At 48.4% G+C, this 16,177-nt stretch overlaps 1 protein-coding gene across 1 annotated transcript; it reads left to right on the forward strand.

Moving 5' to 3' along the window:
• Positions 1-7,342: 7,342 nt before the first annotated feature.
• On the forward strand, positions 7,343-7,802 carry LOC105484174 (small ribosomal subunit protein uS10-like). The gene has a single exon (XM_071072327.1). The coding sequence runs from the start codon at positions 7,427-7,429 to the stop codon at positions 7,784-7,786; it is 360 nt and encodes a 119-aa protein (XP_070928428.1). The 5' UTR covers positions 7,343-7,426; the 3' UTR covers positions 7,787-7,802.
• Positions 7,803-16,177: the final 8,375 nt, after the last annotated feature.

The raw sequence follows: 16,177 nt of genomic DNA on the forward strand, positions 1-16,177 counted from the left end.
CCTCCGGGCCAGACCCCCGCGAGGCGCTGCAGTAATGAGGGCTGAGTGCGGGGCGGGGCGCCGCCGGGGGAGGCGGCGAGGGTGACGACCTGTGGCAGGCACCCCTCTCTCCTACTGGTCGGGGCCAGTGGCCGACTCTCCCGTCCTCCCCCTGCCTCGGCCTAGACCCCTAAGCAGGCAGGGAGCCCGCCTGCCAGCTGGAGGGGCGGGGGTCCCATCGCTGCTGTGGAGTCCAAAGTGTGAGCCTTATCTCTCAGAGGGCCGGCTGGCCTGCCTGGTGGAAGGTAAGGGTGGAAGGCTGTCCTGGACTTTGCCTTTGCTGCAGCGATAGGGCCTGGTGTCCAGCTGAGGCCTGACCCGCACTTCTCCACCCTCCCACTTCACGCGCAAATATGCCAACTCCTGGCTACACCAGGGTCACCCAGCCCTTGCAGTGGCTGCTAAAATAGATGATATGGGACCGGGTGTGGTGGTTCAGGCCTGTAATCCCAATACTTTGGGAGGCCGAGGCGGGCAGATCACAAGGTCAGTTCCAGACCAGCCTAGTCGATATGGTGAAACCCCGACTCTACTAAAAATACAAAAATTAGCTGGGCGTGGGGATGGGCACCTGTAGTCCCAGCTACTTGGGAGGCTGAGGTGGGAGAATCGCTTGAACCTGGGAGGTGGAGGTTGCAGTGAGCCGAGACAGTGCCACTGCACTCCAGCCTGGGCGACAGAGCAAAACTGTCTCAAAAAAAAAAAAAAAAAAAAAAAGATGCTCTGGAAGGACTGACACGTACTGGGCATTGCATGAATGGACCATACTTTGTTTTCTTTATTTTTCATTTTTTAAATTTATTTTTTTTAATTAATTAATTAATTTTTTTTTTTTTTTGAGACGGAGTCTCGCTCTGTCGCCCAGGCTGGAGTGCAGTTGGCCGGATCTCAGCTCACTGCAAGCTCCACCTCCCGGGTTCACGCCATTCTCCTGCCTCAGCCTCCTGTGTTGCTGGGACTACAGGCGCCCGCCACCGCGCCCGGCTAATTTTTGTATTTTTAGTAGAGACGGGGTTTCACCGTGTTAGCCAGGATGGTCTCAATCTCCTGACCTCGTGATCCGCCCGTCTCGGCCTCCCAAAGTGCTGGGATTACAGGCGTGAGCCACTGCACCCGGCCTAAATTTATTTTTTAAAAAGAAAACAGAGACTGTATCTTGCTGCGTGGCCCAACATGGTTTCCAACTCCTGGGCTCAAGTGATCCTCCCGCTTCGGTTTCCCCACCTTTTCACTTCTCGGAATCATGGCACCTTGTCTGACAGAAGCACTGGATATTCGAGATAGAAGTGTCCTGTGGATGTGTGGTCATTGTAATCTTACAACCATGAAACCCAAGACCCTGTAGTGGGCAGGTGGCAGGTCTGAGGCTCCCAGCCCCTCACCCTGCCTGTGGTCTATTTCCTGCCAATGGACTCAACAGTGACTGATACGGCTCCTTACTTCTTCAGAGCATCCTGAAGTTCAGGAAACACTTTCAGAAGCAGAATCTCCTTGAGTTGCCAGGGGAAAGGGTCTCTATTCCCCTTTCCCATCTAGCGTATGAAACACATACATGATCAGTGTGTTCTAGTCCTCACTCGGACTCTGGTGACTCTATTTCATTTGGAGGAGGAATCTCTGTCTTTGGACGGTTTCTAATTTTGTATTCCCCGTGTCCATCCTCAAATCCGCCCTCCGGGATTCTCTTTCTCTGAGCTTGCTGTTGTGTGATTGCTCTGCTGGTTCAGAAGTGTCCTCTGTTCCTCCAGATCCTTGAACCAGCCTCTCTCTTGCTCCTGCCTCCCAGCTGGTGGTGGGACCAGTTTTTGGGGGTGAAGTCAGGTGGGAAAGGAACTGCAGTGGCAAGAAACCAGAGTATGCCTAGTTCCTAGCCCTTCCCTCTTCCCATTCACTGTGTGTGTGTGTGTGCGTGTGTGTGTGTGTGTGTGTGTGTGTTGTGAGAGCTAGACAGAGTTAGAGAGACGTCCAGGGATGACAAGAGTAGCCGTGAGGGAAAGAGTTAATAAGCCAGAAGAGGAGGTGGTGATTATGGACAGTATTAAATGACACCCCAGAGACAGCTGGTGCCAGTGGCCCCTAGCTTCTCCTCCCAGTGTCTCCCAGAAGGAGTGGGAAGGAGGAGTAAGAGGGAAGATGAAACTGAGAGAGCACCAAAGACAAGCCTGGGCTTACAGTGCTCTGGGGTGAGCTGGCTAGACTGGCCCAGTGGAAGGTGGTTGGCGGGGGGCGGGTGGGTTGGGGGGGGTTTAAACCCTTTCACTTCCCTCTAGGCTCTGAGGTCCAATCTCCACCCACCACTGCCCCAGGGCCTGTCTTCAGCCTCCCTGGGAGGAGAGGTTCCCAGGGAAAGCTGAAGTCTAGAACCAGAGGTGTGGTGGGACATGGGTGTGTGGCCTGGGAGGCAGGCCTCCATGTTCTGTTTCTTCTCCTCTGTCACTCTCACCGTCTCCACCTCCATGACCCCTTCTGCGCTGCAGAGAGCACACTCCTGTGGCAGGCTGAGGGGAGCGTTCTCAGGGAGCTGAATGAAATCTAAAGAATTGGGAGGCTGGAGGCTTGGCCTCTGCCAAGTGAGGCTGGGGGCCACCTGGTCCTTGGACCAGAGTATGCCACCTGGATACTTCTCTTTATTCCTGGTTATCCTAGCCTTTCCTCATATGCCTAGCTTGAGTCATATCCCTCACTTTCTCCCAGGTAAGATGCTCCTCATTAGGTCCCCAAATTGACCCCATAACTGATGGTAAAGTGTGTGTCCACGGCCAAAGTTCTGAAGATCAAGTGCTTCTGTCCAATAGCAGCCTGAGAATAACTGCCTGGGGTTGGCATAAGGGGCTCACCAGGCAGGAAAGGCCTCGACCTCCGCCAAGCTCATATCTCTCAGGGCAGGAGTGGGGACCATCTGGGCTAATGAGGGGCTGGCAGGCACTAGCAACAAGAGGCAGCTAATGGGAGCTGTGTTGTCCCTGCCCAGAGCGAGGCAGAAACTGAGGGTTCAAGCAGGAGGCGCCAGGTCATGTGAGGCAGATGAATACCAGGAGGCCAGGCCACAGGGCACAGCCTCTGGTGCCTCAGGCCAGAACTGGTGCTTCCAGTTTCTTCTTTCCTCCCCTCCTCCATTCCTTCCACATTTATTGGCAATGTGCAAGACAGTAGGACTATAGAAAAGAATAAGAGGCCCTGACTTCTAGGGGCTTACAGACTAATGGGGAGGCAGATGGACGCACAGAACATTGATATTTAAGTTAGACATAGAAGGACTAAGTCAGGGGCTGTGGGAACACTTTGGAGGGACCGGTTACTATAGAGGGGAGCCAGGGATGGCTTCTAGAGGAGGCGAGCTTTGCGTTGGGACTTGAAGGATGAGTAGCAGTCAGTTGGGCTGAGAAGGAAGAAAGGGCATTTCTGGAGGAGGGAAGAGCATGTTTAAAAAGAAATTGAAGAGCAGACTTCCCTAAAGGCCTCCTGAGGGTCTACCCTATTGGCTCCCTGGGAATATCCCAGCTTCCAAGTCGAGGATCTCTGGGTGGTGGCTTAGGAGGACGAACCTTCGAGGTCTTTCCTAGGACTGCCTCCTTCACGAAGCCTTTCCTAATAATCCCGCAGCCAGGCTGATCACTTTCCTCCCTGGTTGCAACAGCCTTGACCGCTATGTTTCTTTAAAAGGCACTCTTGTTCTGCCTATTACTGTTGATATTAGCATTGCTGCCTATGCCCGAGGGCAGGGATAGGGCAGTCTAACACAAGACTGGCATGGTGTTTGGGAATTGAACTGGATTGACTTGCTAGAGGACCCAGACAGAATGACTTGCAGTTGGACTGGCCTGTACGGCTCCATCCCTGACCAAAGGAACCACCTTTGCTTTTTAGACACCTGGCATTCTTCCGTAATTTCAGTTTGGCATTCCTGCTTGGCAGCCCCAGAGAGGCTATGGAATTTTTTTTCTTTTTTTGAGACAGGGTCTCGCTCTGTCACCCAGACTGGAGTGCAGTAGCCCCACCACAGCTCTCTGCAGCCTATACCTCCAAGGCTCAAGTGATCCTCCCACCTCAGCCTCCTTAGTAGCTGGCACTACAGGCACATGCCAACATGCCCTGTAGTGAACAGAACATTGGATGAACAGATGGGTGAATAGAATATTGATATGGAAGTTAGACATAGAAGGGATAAACTGGGAGCTGCAGGAACACTTTGTAAGGACCAGTTACTACATAGGGGAGCCAGGGATGGCTTCTAGAGGAGGCAAGCTTTGTGCTGGGACTTGAGGGATGAGTAGTAGTCGGCTGGGTAGAGAAGGAGGAAAAGGGGCTGGACCGAGAGCTGTGGAATCTTTTCTTTTCTTTTCTTTTCTTTCTTTTTTTGAGATGGAGTCTTGCACTGTCACCCAGGCCGGAGTGCAGTGGTGGCGCGATCCCGGCTCACTGCAACCTCCGCCTCCCGGGTTCAAGTGATTCTCCTGCCTCAGCCTCCCGAGTAGCTGGGACTACAGGTGCCCCCCACCACGCACAGCTAATTTTTTGTATTTTTAGTAGAGATGGGGTTTCACCATGTTGTCCAAGATGGTCTTGATCCCTTGACCTCGTGACCCACTTGCCTCGGCCTCCCAAAGTGCTAGGATTACAGGCATGAGCGACCGCACCCAGCCAAGGACTATGGAATCTTAACCAGACCTATAGGGTCTTTGTGGCTTAGGAGTCCCAGCAGGTTCCTTAGCAGGTGATGTTGGGGCCATGGCACCGAATGTCCCAGCTGTGGAAATGTTCCCCATCTTTCTCTCTTTCCAGGCTGTTCAGGCCTTCGGGAATGACAAGGGCATATCCAAAGTGAAAGACGTCTGGAGCCATTTTATTTCTTGGCCTTCTATCTTTGCCCCACTGTACCTGACAGCCATGGTCTCCCCTAGTGACCTCCCCTGGAAATGCAATGAAACCTCATTGCATTGTCTTGGTCTTTGGGGGCAGGAGCGGACAAGCCTCCAAGGCCTGGCCTTCCTTCCTGAGTCGGATGGGCCCCAAGTGGTCTTGTAGTCCAACACTTCTCCCCAAACGGAAGCGCAGGCTGATGCCCTTGGTGGACGGCTCCTGCCTGTGCCCAACACTTCCATCAATGCTTCTTCCAGGGTCAATGCCTTTGTTCAAGTGGCTCTGCTCAGTGGGTGGGGTCACTTCCTTCAAGCCCCTTCCTTCCAGTGGTCATTTGATTTCCTCTCTCAGGTCTGCACTGACACTGGGTCCTCTCAGGTTTATCCCACCTGAGGATGACTCAAACTTACATGCACCTAGGCAGTTTAAGGCTCTGGGTCAACCCTTGCAAATGTCTTCAAAACTAGAACAGCCCTTCCCCCATGGCCAACTTCTACTAACTCTGTGGCCCTTGTCACTTAGCCCAGGGTCACAGCCAGTCCTCACTTAGGGCACATGTATTTTGAGGCCCATTTGCCCAGGGTGGCTGATTGTCTGGGCCAATCTCATGATGGCACACCTTGCCCAGCCCAGGCAGATGAGCTGGTATTCTCCTCTTAGAGTAGACACTAGCAGCACAACAGTCTTAAATCATCATTTCTAATTTAATTTGACAACCCTGACTTTCAGAAGTTCTTTCTCATCTCTGACCCAAATACTTCCAGCTTAAATTTAATTTCCTCGTGCTCTGGGGAATACCCTTCTCTGTATCATGAACCCCTCTTTGGATAACTGAACCACAGTTTCAGTCATTTTAGCAGGTTTAGAAACCCTGGATCTCCAGCCTGGCTAACACGGTGAAACCCCGTCTCTACTAAAAATACAAAAAAAACTAGCCGGGCGAGGTGGCAGGCGCCTGTAGTCCCAGCTATTTGGGAGGCTGAGGCAGGAGAATGGCGTAAACCTGGGAGGCAGAGCTTGTAGTGAGCTGAGATCCGGCCACTGCACTCCAGCCTGGGTGACAGAGCGAGACTCTGTCTCAAAAAAAAAAAAAAAAAAGAAACCCTGGATCCTTTTGCCTTGCTTCAGAGACTATGTTCTGAGTTTGGGTTCATACGGGCAGACAAGGTCTGAGGAACCACCCTGTGCACCAGGCACTGGGTGAGATGCTCAGAAGATATCATTCCATTTCTCCTTACAGCAACGCCAGAGGCAGATGCTACCGGTATCATCCCACTTAGCTGGTGCAAGACTGAATCTCAGAGGTAAAATAGCTTCACCAAGGTCACAAAGCCAGGATGTGGAAGAGCTGGCTCAATTCCTGTATCTAACAAGGCTTTAGAGAGGACATTTGGTCCAGCCGCCACCTGCCAAACAGGAGACCACTGTGAGTATGTAGGACAGATGTCTGCCTCTGACTTCGCATCCAGTTTGTGTTGGGTTCTACCTTAATTTTGCGTTAATCATTTCTGCCTGCCTAAATGACCTCAGTTACGGATCTCTGCCTCCCTTACTGCTCATGCACTTGTTTGTTTGTTGTTTTTAGAGGACAAATGCACCATGCAGGGCTCAGAGGCTTGGAGTCATCTCTGTCTCAGGCCAGGGTCTTTGTTCATAGGGAAGCCCTTCATCAGGCTTTGGGGGCGGCTGGATTTGATTTGTCTATATCTCCATTCTTGTATGTAAAACAAGGATAAAATAACTAAATTTTGGAATCATTGGATAATTATAATAATAACAATAGCTAGCTTTTTTTTTTTTCTTTTTAAGAGACAGGGTCTTGCTTTGTCATCCAGGTTGGAGTGCAGTGGTGCGATCATGGCTCACTGCAGCCTCAACCTCCTGGGCTCAAGTGATCCTCCCACCTCAGCCTCCCAAGTAGCTGAGACCACAGGTGTGTGCCACCACACCTGGCTAATTTTTAATTTTTTGTAGAGAAGGGGGTCTCCCTCTCTGCCCAGGTTTGTCTTGAATTCCTGGCCTCAAGGGATCCTCCTGACTTGGCCTCCCAAAGTGCTCAGATTACAGGCATGAGCCACCGCGCCCAGCCAGAGCTAGCTTATTAAAGCAACAACTATGTGCAAGACACATAGTTTATATGTTTTATTTTATTTAATCCTCACAAAAATCCTGTGAGGTAGATACTATCATACTCCTATCACAGGGGAGGAAACAGGCTCAGAGAGGTTATATGACATGTTCAAGATGACAAAGTTAGCAAGAAAAAAAGTGAGGATTTGAACTCACTTGTCTCATTCCTAAGCTGGCACCTTTGACTACTATCCGATAGGAAAATAAACAAGTTGCTTTAGGCAAGCCTGGTGTATGGAAAGGAAACCAGATAAAACTGACTGCCTTGTTTCAGCCCTAAAGGTCATCTCAGCTTTTTGAGGAAGACGCGGTCGTAGGACTTGCGGATCTTTGGTTCTGACTCACCGCTGTTCGCTCTCGCCGAGGAACAAGTCGGTCAGGAAGCCGCGCAGCAGGCATGGCTTTTAAGGATACTGGAAAAACACCCGTGGAGCCGGAGGTGGCAATTCACCGAATTCGAATCACCCTAACGAGCCGCAACGTTAAATCCCTGGAAAAGGTGTGTGCTGACTTGATCAGAGGCGCGAAGGAAAAGAACCTGAAAGTGAAAGGACCAGTTCGAATGCCTACCAAGACTTTGAGAATCACTACAAGAAAAACTCCTTGTGGTGAAGGTTCTAAGACATGGGATCGTTTCCAGATAAGAATCCACAAGCGACTCATTGACTTGCACAGTCCTTCTGAGATTGTTAAGCAGATTACTTCCATCAGTGTTGAGCCAGGAGTTGAGGTGGAAGTCACCATTGCAGATGCTTAAGTCAACTATTTTAATAAATTGATTACCAGTTAAACAAAACAAAACAAAACAAAACAAAACAAAAAAAAAGGTCATCTCAGCATTTGAAGACACAAGAAATCCAACTCCTAAAGCTTTGAGAAGTATTTACTGAAGGCTGCTGGCCAGGGCTGGTCTTTACTGAAGGCTGCTGGCTGGAGCCCAAGCCCAGGGCTCTGTTGCTCATTATACAGCATCGTTTCCTAACAGGCATCTTCACTCCTCTCTCCCCAAAATATTCTTCCTCATAGTATCTATTCAGTCCTCTCCTCTCCTGCTCCCTCTTCTGTCTCCTTCCAACCCCTTTTCCTGATCTTCCCCCTCCGGTGGCTCCATTCCCTTTCCTTTATGGAACCATCTAGTCTTGTCTTTTGGTAATCTCATCTGCCTTTCTGCTCAGTAGAACTAAGATGGCATCACCCACAGTCCTCAAAAGGAGGATAGTAAATGCATGTAACAATGAAATACTGTTGTCCTCAGCATGCTGAGCTCTCAATGCCTGGCCAAGGCAGATAAAAAGAAATCCTAAGGGGCTGAGGGGACAACAGAGAGGGGATTTAGAAAACTGCTTTCCTCAGGCCGGGCATGGTGGCTCACACCTGTAATCCCAGCACTTTGGGAGGCCGAGGCGGGCAGATCACGAAGTCAGGAGATCGAGACCATCCTGGCTAACACGGTGAAACCCTATCTTTACTAAAAATACAAAAAATTAGCTGGGTGTGGTGGCACGCACCTCTAGTCTCAGCTACTCAGGAGGCTGAGGCAGGAGAATCACTTGAACCCAGGAGGTGGAAGTTGCAGTGAGCCAAGACTGCGTCACTGCACTCCAGCCTGGGTGACACAGAGCAAGACTCCGTCTCAAAAAATTAAAAAACAAAAAACAAAAAACAACTACTTCTTCACAGGCCCTGCATTCTGTCTATTTTCCTTCCCTTCCCTCCATCAGTACCTGGGGGAGGAGGAGGAGGAGAAGGAGGAGGTGCGGGTGTGCATCCCTCCTTACTCTCTGACTCAACTCTGCACATTCTCCAAGACCTGAATCAATCGCTGCCCAGACCCTCCTGGACCAACGTGGTCCACAGTACCTCCCCTGCCCCGATTCCTGCTGCATTTGCCCCTCTTACGTTTGCCTTACCTTTCTTGCTACCAAACATTAATGGTGGGTGTCTTGGCTCCTTGTCTAGGCTGTAAACTCCTCAAAAGCAGGACCGTGCTCTTTCACAGTGCCAGGCCAGGTGGAACTTGACATAGATACTAATTAAAGATTTGCTTGGGAGATGACTGTGGAGTAAGACCTCTAGGAGTGAGGTCTTTGGAGTTTGCATTTGGGCTCCATCACTATGGTTGCTTGTCCCTGATTTTTTACATCTCTGAGTGTCTATGCCATTTGGTAAGATCCTCCCACACTGACTCTGCGCTTGGCCTTGTGATTCGCTTTGGCCAATATAATGTGGTAGAAGTGACGACGGACTCGTTCTAGTTTTGGAGCTCCAAAGGCTTTGTCCACATTCATTGTCTCGGAAGCTTCCCACCATGATGAGGAGCAAGCTCAGGAGGACAAGAGACCACGTGCAGGAGAGTAAGTCATCCTAGCTCAGGCCATCCTAGACCAGGCGAGGAAAGCCAACCCATAGCCACAAACACATGAGGGAGCCCAGCCGAAATCTGACTAATTTGGACCAAATCAGCAGAATGACTTAGCCAACCTGATTGATTCGTGTGCCAAAGTACATTTTTTTGTTATTAGCCTGTTAGTACATATTTTATGGGTGCTTGTTACGCAGCACTAATGTGGTGTTGGAGAATGGATACAACCATTTATCAGCTCTGTGATCTTGGGAAAGTTATTTAATTGCTATACTCTTTTTTTGAGACAGGTCTTGCTGTGTTTCCCAGGATGGAGTGCAGTGGCATGATCTCAGCTCACTGCAATCCCTGTCTCCCGAGCTCAGGTGATCCTTCTGCCGCAGCCCCCCGAGCTGCTGGAAATACAGGGGTGCGCCCCCATGCCTGGTTAATTTTTGTATTTTTAGTAGAGACGGAGTTTCACATTGTTGGTCAGGCTGGTCTCTAACTCCTGACCTCAAGTGATCCACCCACCTCGGCCTCCCAAAGTGCTGGGATTACAGGTGTGAGCCACTACACGCAGCTGATTGCTGTATACCTCAACCTCCTTGTCTGTAAAGTGGGAATGTAGTGGACACTGTCGACAGCTTCAGCTGAGTCTCCTCTCCCAGTGATTGCTTCAGCTAAAGAATTGCTTCACTCAAGATTCTGCGCCCTTTGCTGGGGCCACCTGTATCCACTCAGTAGCTGATGTGGAAGCATAAAAGTCTGGGCCCCTTCTTCCAGCTGGGGGTAACTCTGCAGGGCTGTCCTAGCTGCAGAGCTGCCTGTGGCTAGGGCCTTGGTGATGACTGCATCATCCTCCTGCTTCCCCCTCTGCCTAATCCTGCTTCATTTCTTCAAGGGTCAAATTCAAGAGACTTCCAAATCAACCTCTTACATTCATATCCCCATCTTAGAATCTGATTTCCTGGAACTAACCTGTGGGAAGTGGATACCAGTGACTACGTAGCAAAATCTGGCCAGTGAGAAAAAAGCAGGTATGTTCCCTAAGACTGTTTTGCCTGTGACCGGGCTCGGTGGCTCACGCCTGTAATCCTAGCACTTTGGGAGGCCGAGGCGGGTGGATTGCCTGAGCTCAGGAGTTCATGACCAGCCTGGGCAACACGGTGAAACCCCATCTTTACTAAAATACAAAACATTAGCTGGGCGTGGTGGTGTGCACCTGTAATCCCAGTTACCCTGTAGGCTGAGGCAGGAGAAATCACTTGAACCTGGGAGGCTGAGGTTGCCGTGAGCCCAGATCATGCCACTGCACTCCAGCCTGGGCCATAGAGCGAGACTCCATCTCAAAAAAAAAAAAAAAAAAAGACTGTTTTGCCTTCAAATTTTGGATCTGTTACTACTACCAAAAGCATTTTGAAAAACTGCATACATCTTTGTATACTTTTGAATCTAAAATCTTTCTTTATATTTTAAAATGTAACATTTAGCATATTATTGGTGACATTTAAGATGAAATAATTCTCTTTAACTTTTTATTTAAAAAATTCAAAGTTTTAGGAATTTGCAAGAATAATATAATGACCTTTTGTATACCCTTTACCTAGACTTGTCAGTTACTGATATTTTGCCCCATTTGGTCTCTCACATTCTATCACTAGAATTACTGATATATAATTAAAACAGAAATATATATATATGTATTTTTTTTTTTGAGATAAGGTCTTGCTCTGTTGCCCAGGCTGGAATGCAGTGGCGTGATCATGGCTCACTGTAGCCTTGACCTCCCTGGACTCAAGTGATCCTCTCAGCCTCCCAGGTACCTGGGACCACAGGCACCTACCACTGCACCTGGCTAATTTTTGTATTTTTTGTAGAGACAAAGTTTCAGTATGTTGTCCAGGATGGCAGAAATATATTTTAAATATATATTCAACTTAAAAAGAAAAATTTGAGATGGTACCCTTCCCCAGTGAGATGGACAGAGCTTCCCCTGTACCCCAACATTTTTTCAAGGACAGGCAACATGTGCAGGGGTTTGGCTCATGTGTGGATTGAGGCAGCCTTGGTCTGAATCTTGGTTTTGGTACTTATGGGCTGTGTGGTCTTAGACAGGTTGTTTAACCTCTTTGTGCCACAGAATCTTCATATTTGTGTCTACGTCATATGGTTGTGGTGAGGACCAAATGAGTTAATATATAAAGTACTTAGAACATTACTTGACATATTGTATGGTTTATGTTTATGGTATAATAGAATGTACCAGTGGATGAATAATTATTTATTGCTAGAATAATTAGGGTGCAGAGCAAATTAACAAGAAGATATATCATTAGTAAGTCGCAGGTTTCCAAAAGATGTATTCATGATCATTGTTCAATGCATTATTTACAGTAGAATCACATCTCAGTGGTAAGTTAATCTAAGAACATGGTAGGAATAAATAAATGAGCCGAGAAGTGATTGAGAAATGATAGCAAATTGGAGACATGTAAAAAAAATTTTAATGACTGAGGCTAGGCTTAGTGGCTCACGTTTGTAATCCCAGCACTTTGGGAGACTGAGGCAGGTGGATCACTTGAAGCCAGGAGCTCGAGACCAGTCTGGACAACATGGTGAAACCCCTCTACAAAAAAGTACAAATATTAGCCAGGTGTGGTGGCTCCCACCTGTAGACCCATCTACTAGGGGAGTTGAGCCTGGGAGGTGGAGGTTGCAGTGAGTCAAGATCATGCCACTGCACTCCAGCCTGGGTGACAGAGTGAGACCCTGTCTCAAAAAAAAAAAAAAAAAAAAAAAAGAATATGACTTTCCATTATTCAATAATTGGGAGCAAAAGGGAATGAAGATGTTTTTTCCTACAAGTCTTAGTAAATATAGAATAGTAAAGTGCCTTTGATATATGTTCCTTTTTTTGGAGGATGCAATGCTCATCTGTTGCTAGTAAATGTGAAACTTTTTACTTCCCCCTTCTTTTTTTTTTTTTTGGAGACAGAGTCTCGTTCTGTCACCCAGGCTGGAGTGCAGTAGGTGCAATCTTGGCTCACTGCAACCTCCACCTCCTGGGTTCAAGCGTTTTTCCTACCTCAATCTTCTGAGTAGCTGGGATTACAGGTGCCCGCCGCCCACACCCGGCTAATTTTTGTATTTTTAGTAGAGAGGGGGTTTCAACATGTTGGTCAGGCTGGTCTCGAACTCCTGACCTCATAATCTGCCCACCTCGGCCTCCCAAAGTGCTGGGATAACAGGCGTGAGCCACTGCACCTGGCCTCACTTCCCCCTTCTTGAAGTTGTGCAAAATATTTGGAGAAGAGCAGCCCTGCCAAGATGGCAGACAGCCTGGCCCTGGACTCTGTGTGAGGGTTCAGAAGCTGCTCTGTGGCAGATCTGCCTCGAGCTTCACAGGAGCTGGGCATTGTCTGGGTGCTTTTAAGAATCATGATGGCCGGGCGCGGTGGCTCAAGCCTGTAATCCCAGCACTTTGGGAGGCCGAGACGGGTGGATCACGAGGTCAGGAGATCGAGACCATCCTGGCTAACACCGTGAAACCCCGTCTCTACTAAAAATACAAAAAACTAGCCGGGCGAGGTGGCGGGCGCCTGTAGTCCCAGCTACTCCGGAGGCTGAGGCAGGAGAATGGCATAAACCCGGGAGGCGGAGCTTGCAGTGAGCTGAGATCCGGCCACTGTACTCCAGCCCGGGCTACAGAGCAAGACTCCGTCTCAAAAAAAAAAAAAAAAAAGATAAATAGATAAGACATGGAGCTCTGCCTCGATAAGCGAGCTTATCACATGCATGATATAAGGTGCTATCACTATCAGTATTTACTACCTGACTCTCCCTCAGCACTCCAGTATTCCTGGGGAGCTTTGGGGGTATGGAAAGTAATACTGTCCCTACTTCTACTCCTGCTGCACCCTGTCTGAGCCCACAACATCCCAACACATCTTCTTAACTTCACATTTTGCCCTTTACAAAAATATATACAGGACAGAGAAGACACGAAGACCCACAAGAGGTTTGTGGTGAGTTCATTAAAAGAAGACTCACCCACACCGATATCATTATTATTTATTTTTTAAAATTTTATTTCAATAGCGTTTGGGGAACAGGTGGTGTTTGGTTACCTGGATAAGTTCTTTAGTGGTGGTTTCTGAGATTTTGGTACACTCATCACCTGAGCAGTGTACACTGCACCCAATGAGTAGTCTTTTATCCCTCACCCTCCCCACCCTTCTCCTCGGGTCCCCAAAGTCCATTATTATCATTCTTATGCCTTTGCCTCCTCCTAGCTTAGCTCCCCCATTTATAAGTGAGAACATATGATGTTTGGTTTTCCATTCCTGGGTTACTTCACTTAGAATCATGGTCTCCAACTCCATATACATATCACATTTTCTTTATCTACTTGTTGGTTCAACTCAAACTGATATTATGAAGTATCCTTTTTTCAAGGCCATGACGCTTTTACACTCCAAGCATTCTATCTTAAGATTTGGGAAAGTTGAGACGTTGTGTGCTGCCTAAAGTATTCTATGTGGCGTGGGTTATTATGATTGTTTGTAGACACAGGTTCTTGTTATGCTCAAGAGAGCCACCTGCCTGGCCTCCCAAAGTGCTGGGATTACAGGCATAAGCCACCGCACCTAACCAGCATGGATTATTTCTTAACACCCCCTTTCTCTACAAAAGTTATTTTCAGCAATAATCATGAATTGAAGTTTTCATATTAGCCCTCATAAAACAAAACTATTACAACTTGTAATTTGCTTTCCATTTCACTTTTTTTTTTTTTTTTTAAAGACAGAGTCTCACTCTGTCACCCAGGCTGGAGTACAATCTCAGCTCACTGCAATCTCCGTCTGCTGGGTTCAAGTGGGTCTTGTGCCTCAGCCTCCCGAGTAGCTGGGATTACAGGCGTGTGTCACCACGCCCGGCTAATTTTTGTATTTTTAGTACAGACAGGGTTTCACCATGTGGGCCAGGCAGGTCTTGAACTCCTGGTCTCAAGTGATCCTCCCACCATGGCCTCCCAAAGTGCTGGGATACAGGCGTGAGCCACCACACCTGACCTCCTTTTCGCTGTTTTAAATTTTTAACACAAATAAAAAGTTCAAGTAGACAAGAGGAAAATAACTCAAGTTATTCCTTTGTCTTTGCAATCATGGCACCATCATTGTGTGTTTTGAATCTACCATTGAAAGGCAGAGATATGTGGTTCTGTTCGTGGAAAAATGGGTCTTGATCCTTGAAGCCCAGAGGGTTCTGGGATCTCGTGCAGGAAGGAATCAAGGCGAGTCACAGAGTGCAGTAAGAAGACAGTTTATCGAAAGCTATTCTGTTACCCAGGAGGGCATCCTCTGGAAGCAAGCAGAGGACTGCCCCGGCTTTGTTTTAAGTTTTTCTCATATGGGGGTCTGGTCGATATAAAGGTTAAACTAAGCTGTGTCTACATGTGGGTGAGCAGACTGCATGAGAGAGTTGATAACTCTGTTGATTTAAAGAAAACTCTCCATGACATTTTAGTGTGTAAGTATTAATACATCAAAATATAACTATGATTGTCTTCAGAGCATATGTTGATGTGGGTATCGGGACATGTGGACTCTCCATTGTTGTCGGAGCGGGTCTTTGTAGGCATCTTTAGACTGTTTCCTCAACTATAAACACACCGTGACTATAGGCTGTGACCAGCAAGGGATGTGCCTGTCTAGTGTGTGTGTGTGTGTGTGTGTGTGTCTTTCCAGTTCTGAGATGGAGTTGATTGGCTGGGTGCCGTGGCTGACACCTATAATCCCAGCACTTTGGGAGGCCGAGTCGGGAGGATTACTTAAGACCGGGAGTTGAGACCAGGCAGGCAACATGGGGAGACCCTGTCTCTAAATTTAAAAAATATATATATAGGCCGGGCGCGGTGGCTCAAGCCTGTAATCCCAGCACTTTGGGAGGCCGAGACGGGCGGATCACGGGGTCAGGAGATCGAGACCATCCTGGATAACACAATGAAACCCCGTCTCCACTAAAAATACAAAAAAATTAGCCGGGCGTGGTGGCGGCACCTGTAGTCCCAGCTACTCGGGAGGCTGAGGCAGGAGAATGGCGGGAACCCGGGAGGCGGAGCTTGCAGTGAGCCGAGATCGCGCCACTGCACTCCAGCCTGGGCGACAGAGCGAGACTCCGCCTCAAAAAAAAAAAAAAAAAATATATATATATATATATATATAGATGGAGTTGAGTGTAAAATGGTGTCACTGGCTCTCCCAAGCTCCTGCTTCCATAGCAGCTCCACAGGGACGGAGGCGCTGACCAGCCTGAAGGAAGAAACCCGTGTAGCTGAGTCTGCGGGTGTCAGGGGCTCACTGTATAACGGGAGCTTTCAGCTTTAATTTCTGTATAGGAGATAATGATATTTAAACGCTAAGTTATAAAAACAAGTTAACTTGAAGTTCACATATTATTTATTTATTTATTTATTTTGAGACGGAGTCTCACTCTGTCACCCAGGCTGGAGTGCAGTGGCCTCATCTCGGCTCACGGCAACCTCTGCCTCCCAGGTTCAAGTGATTCTCCCACCTCAGCCTCCTGAGTCGCTGGGATTACAGGCACGCACCATCACGCCTGGCTAATTTTTGTATTTTTAGTAGAGACGGGGTTTCACCATGTTGGCCAGGCTGGTCTCGAACTCCTAACCTCAGGTGATCCGCCTGCCTTGGCCTCCCAAAGTGCTGGGATTACAGGCGTGAGCCACTGCACCCGCCCAGCCGAAGTTCACCTATAATGAAAACTCAGTGGTAATGACAGCAT

This window comes from Macaca nemestrina, chromosome 10 (genome assembly GCF_043159975.1).
Source record: "Macaca nemestrina isolate mMacNem1 chromosome 10, mMacNem.hap1, whole genome shotgun sequence".
In the NCBI taxonomy this organism is placed as follows: Eukaryota; Metazoa; Chordata; class Mammalia; order Primates; family Cercopithecidae; genus Macaca; species Macaca nemestrina.

Bases quoted from the DNA above. Each gene is read 5' to 3' on its own strand.
- LOC105484174 (XM_071072327.1), top strand. From the start codon at position 7,427: ATGGCTTTTAAGGATACTGGAAAAACACCCGTGGAGCCGGAGGTGGCA.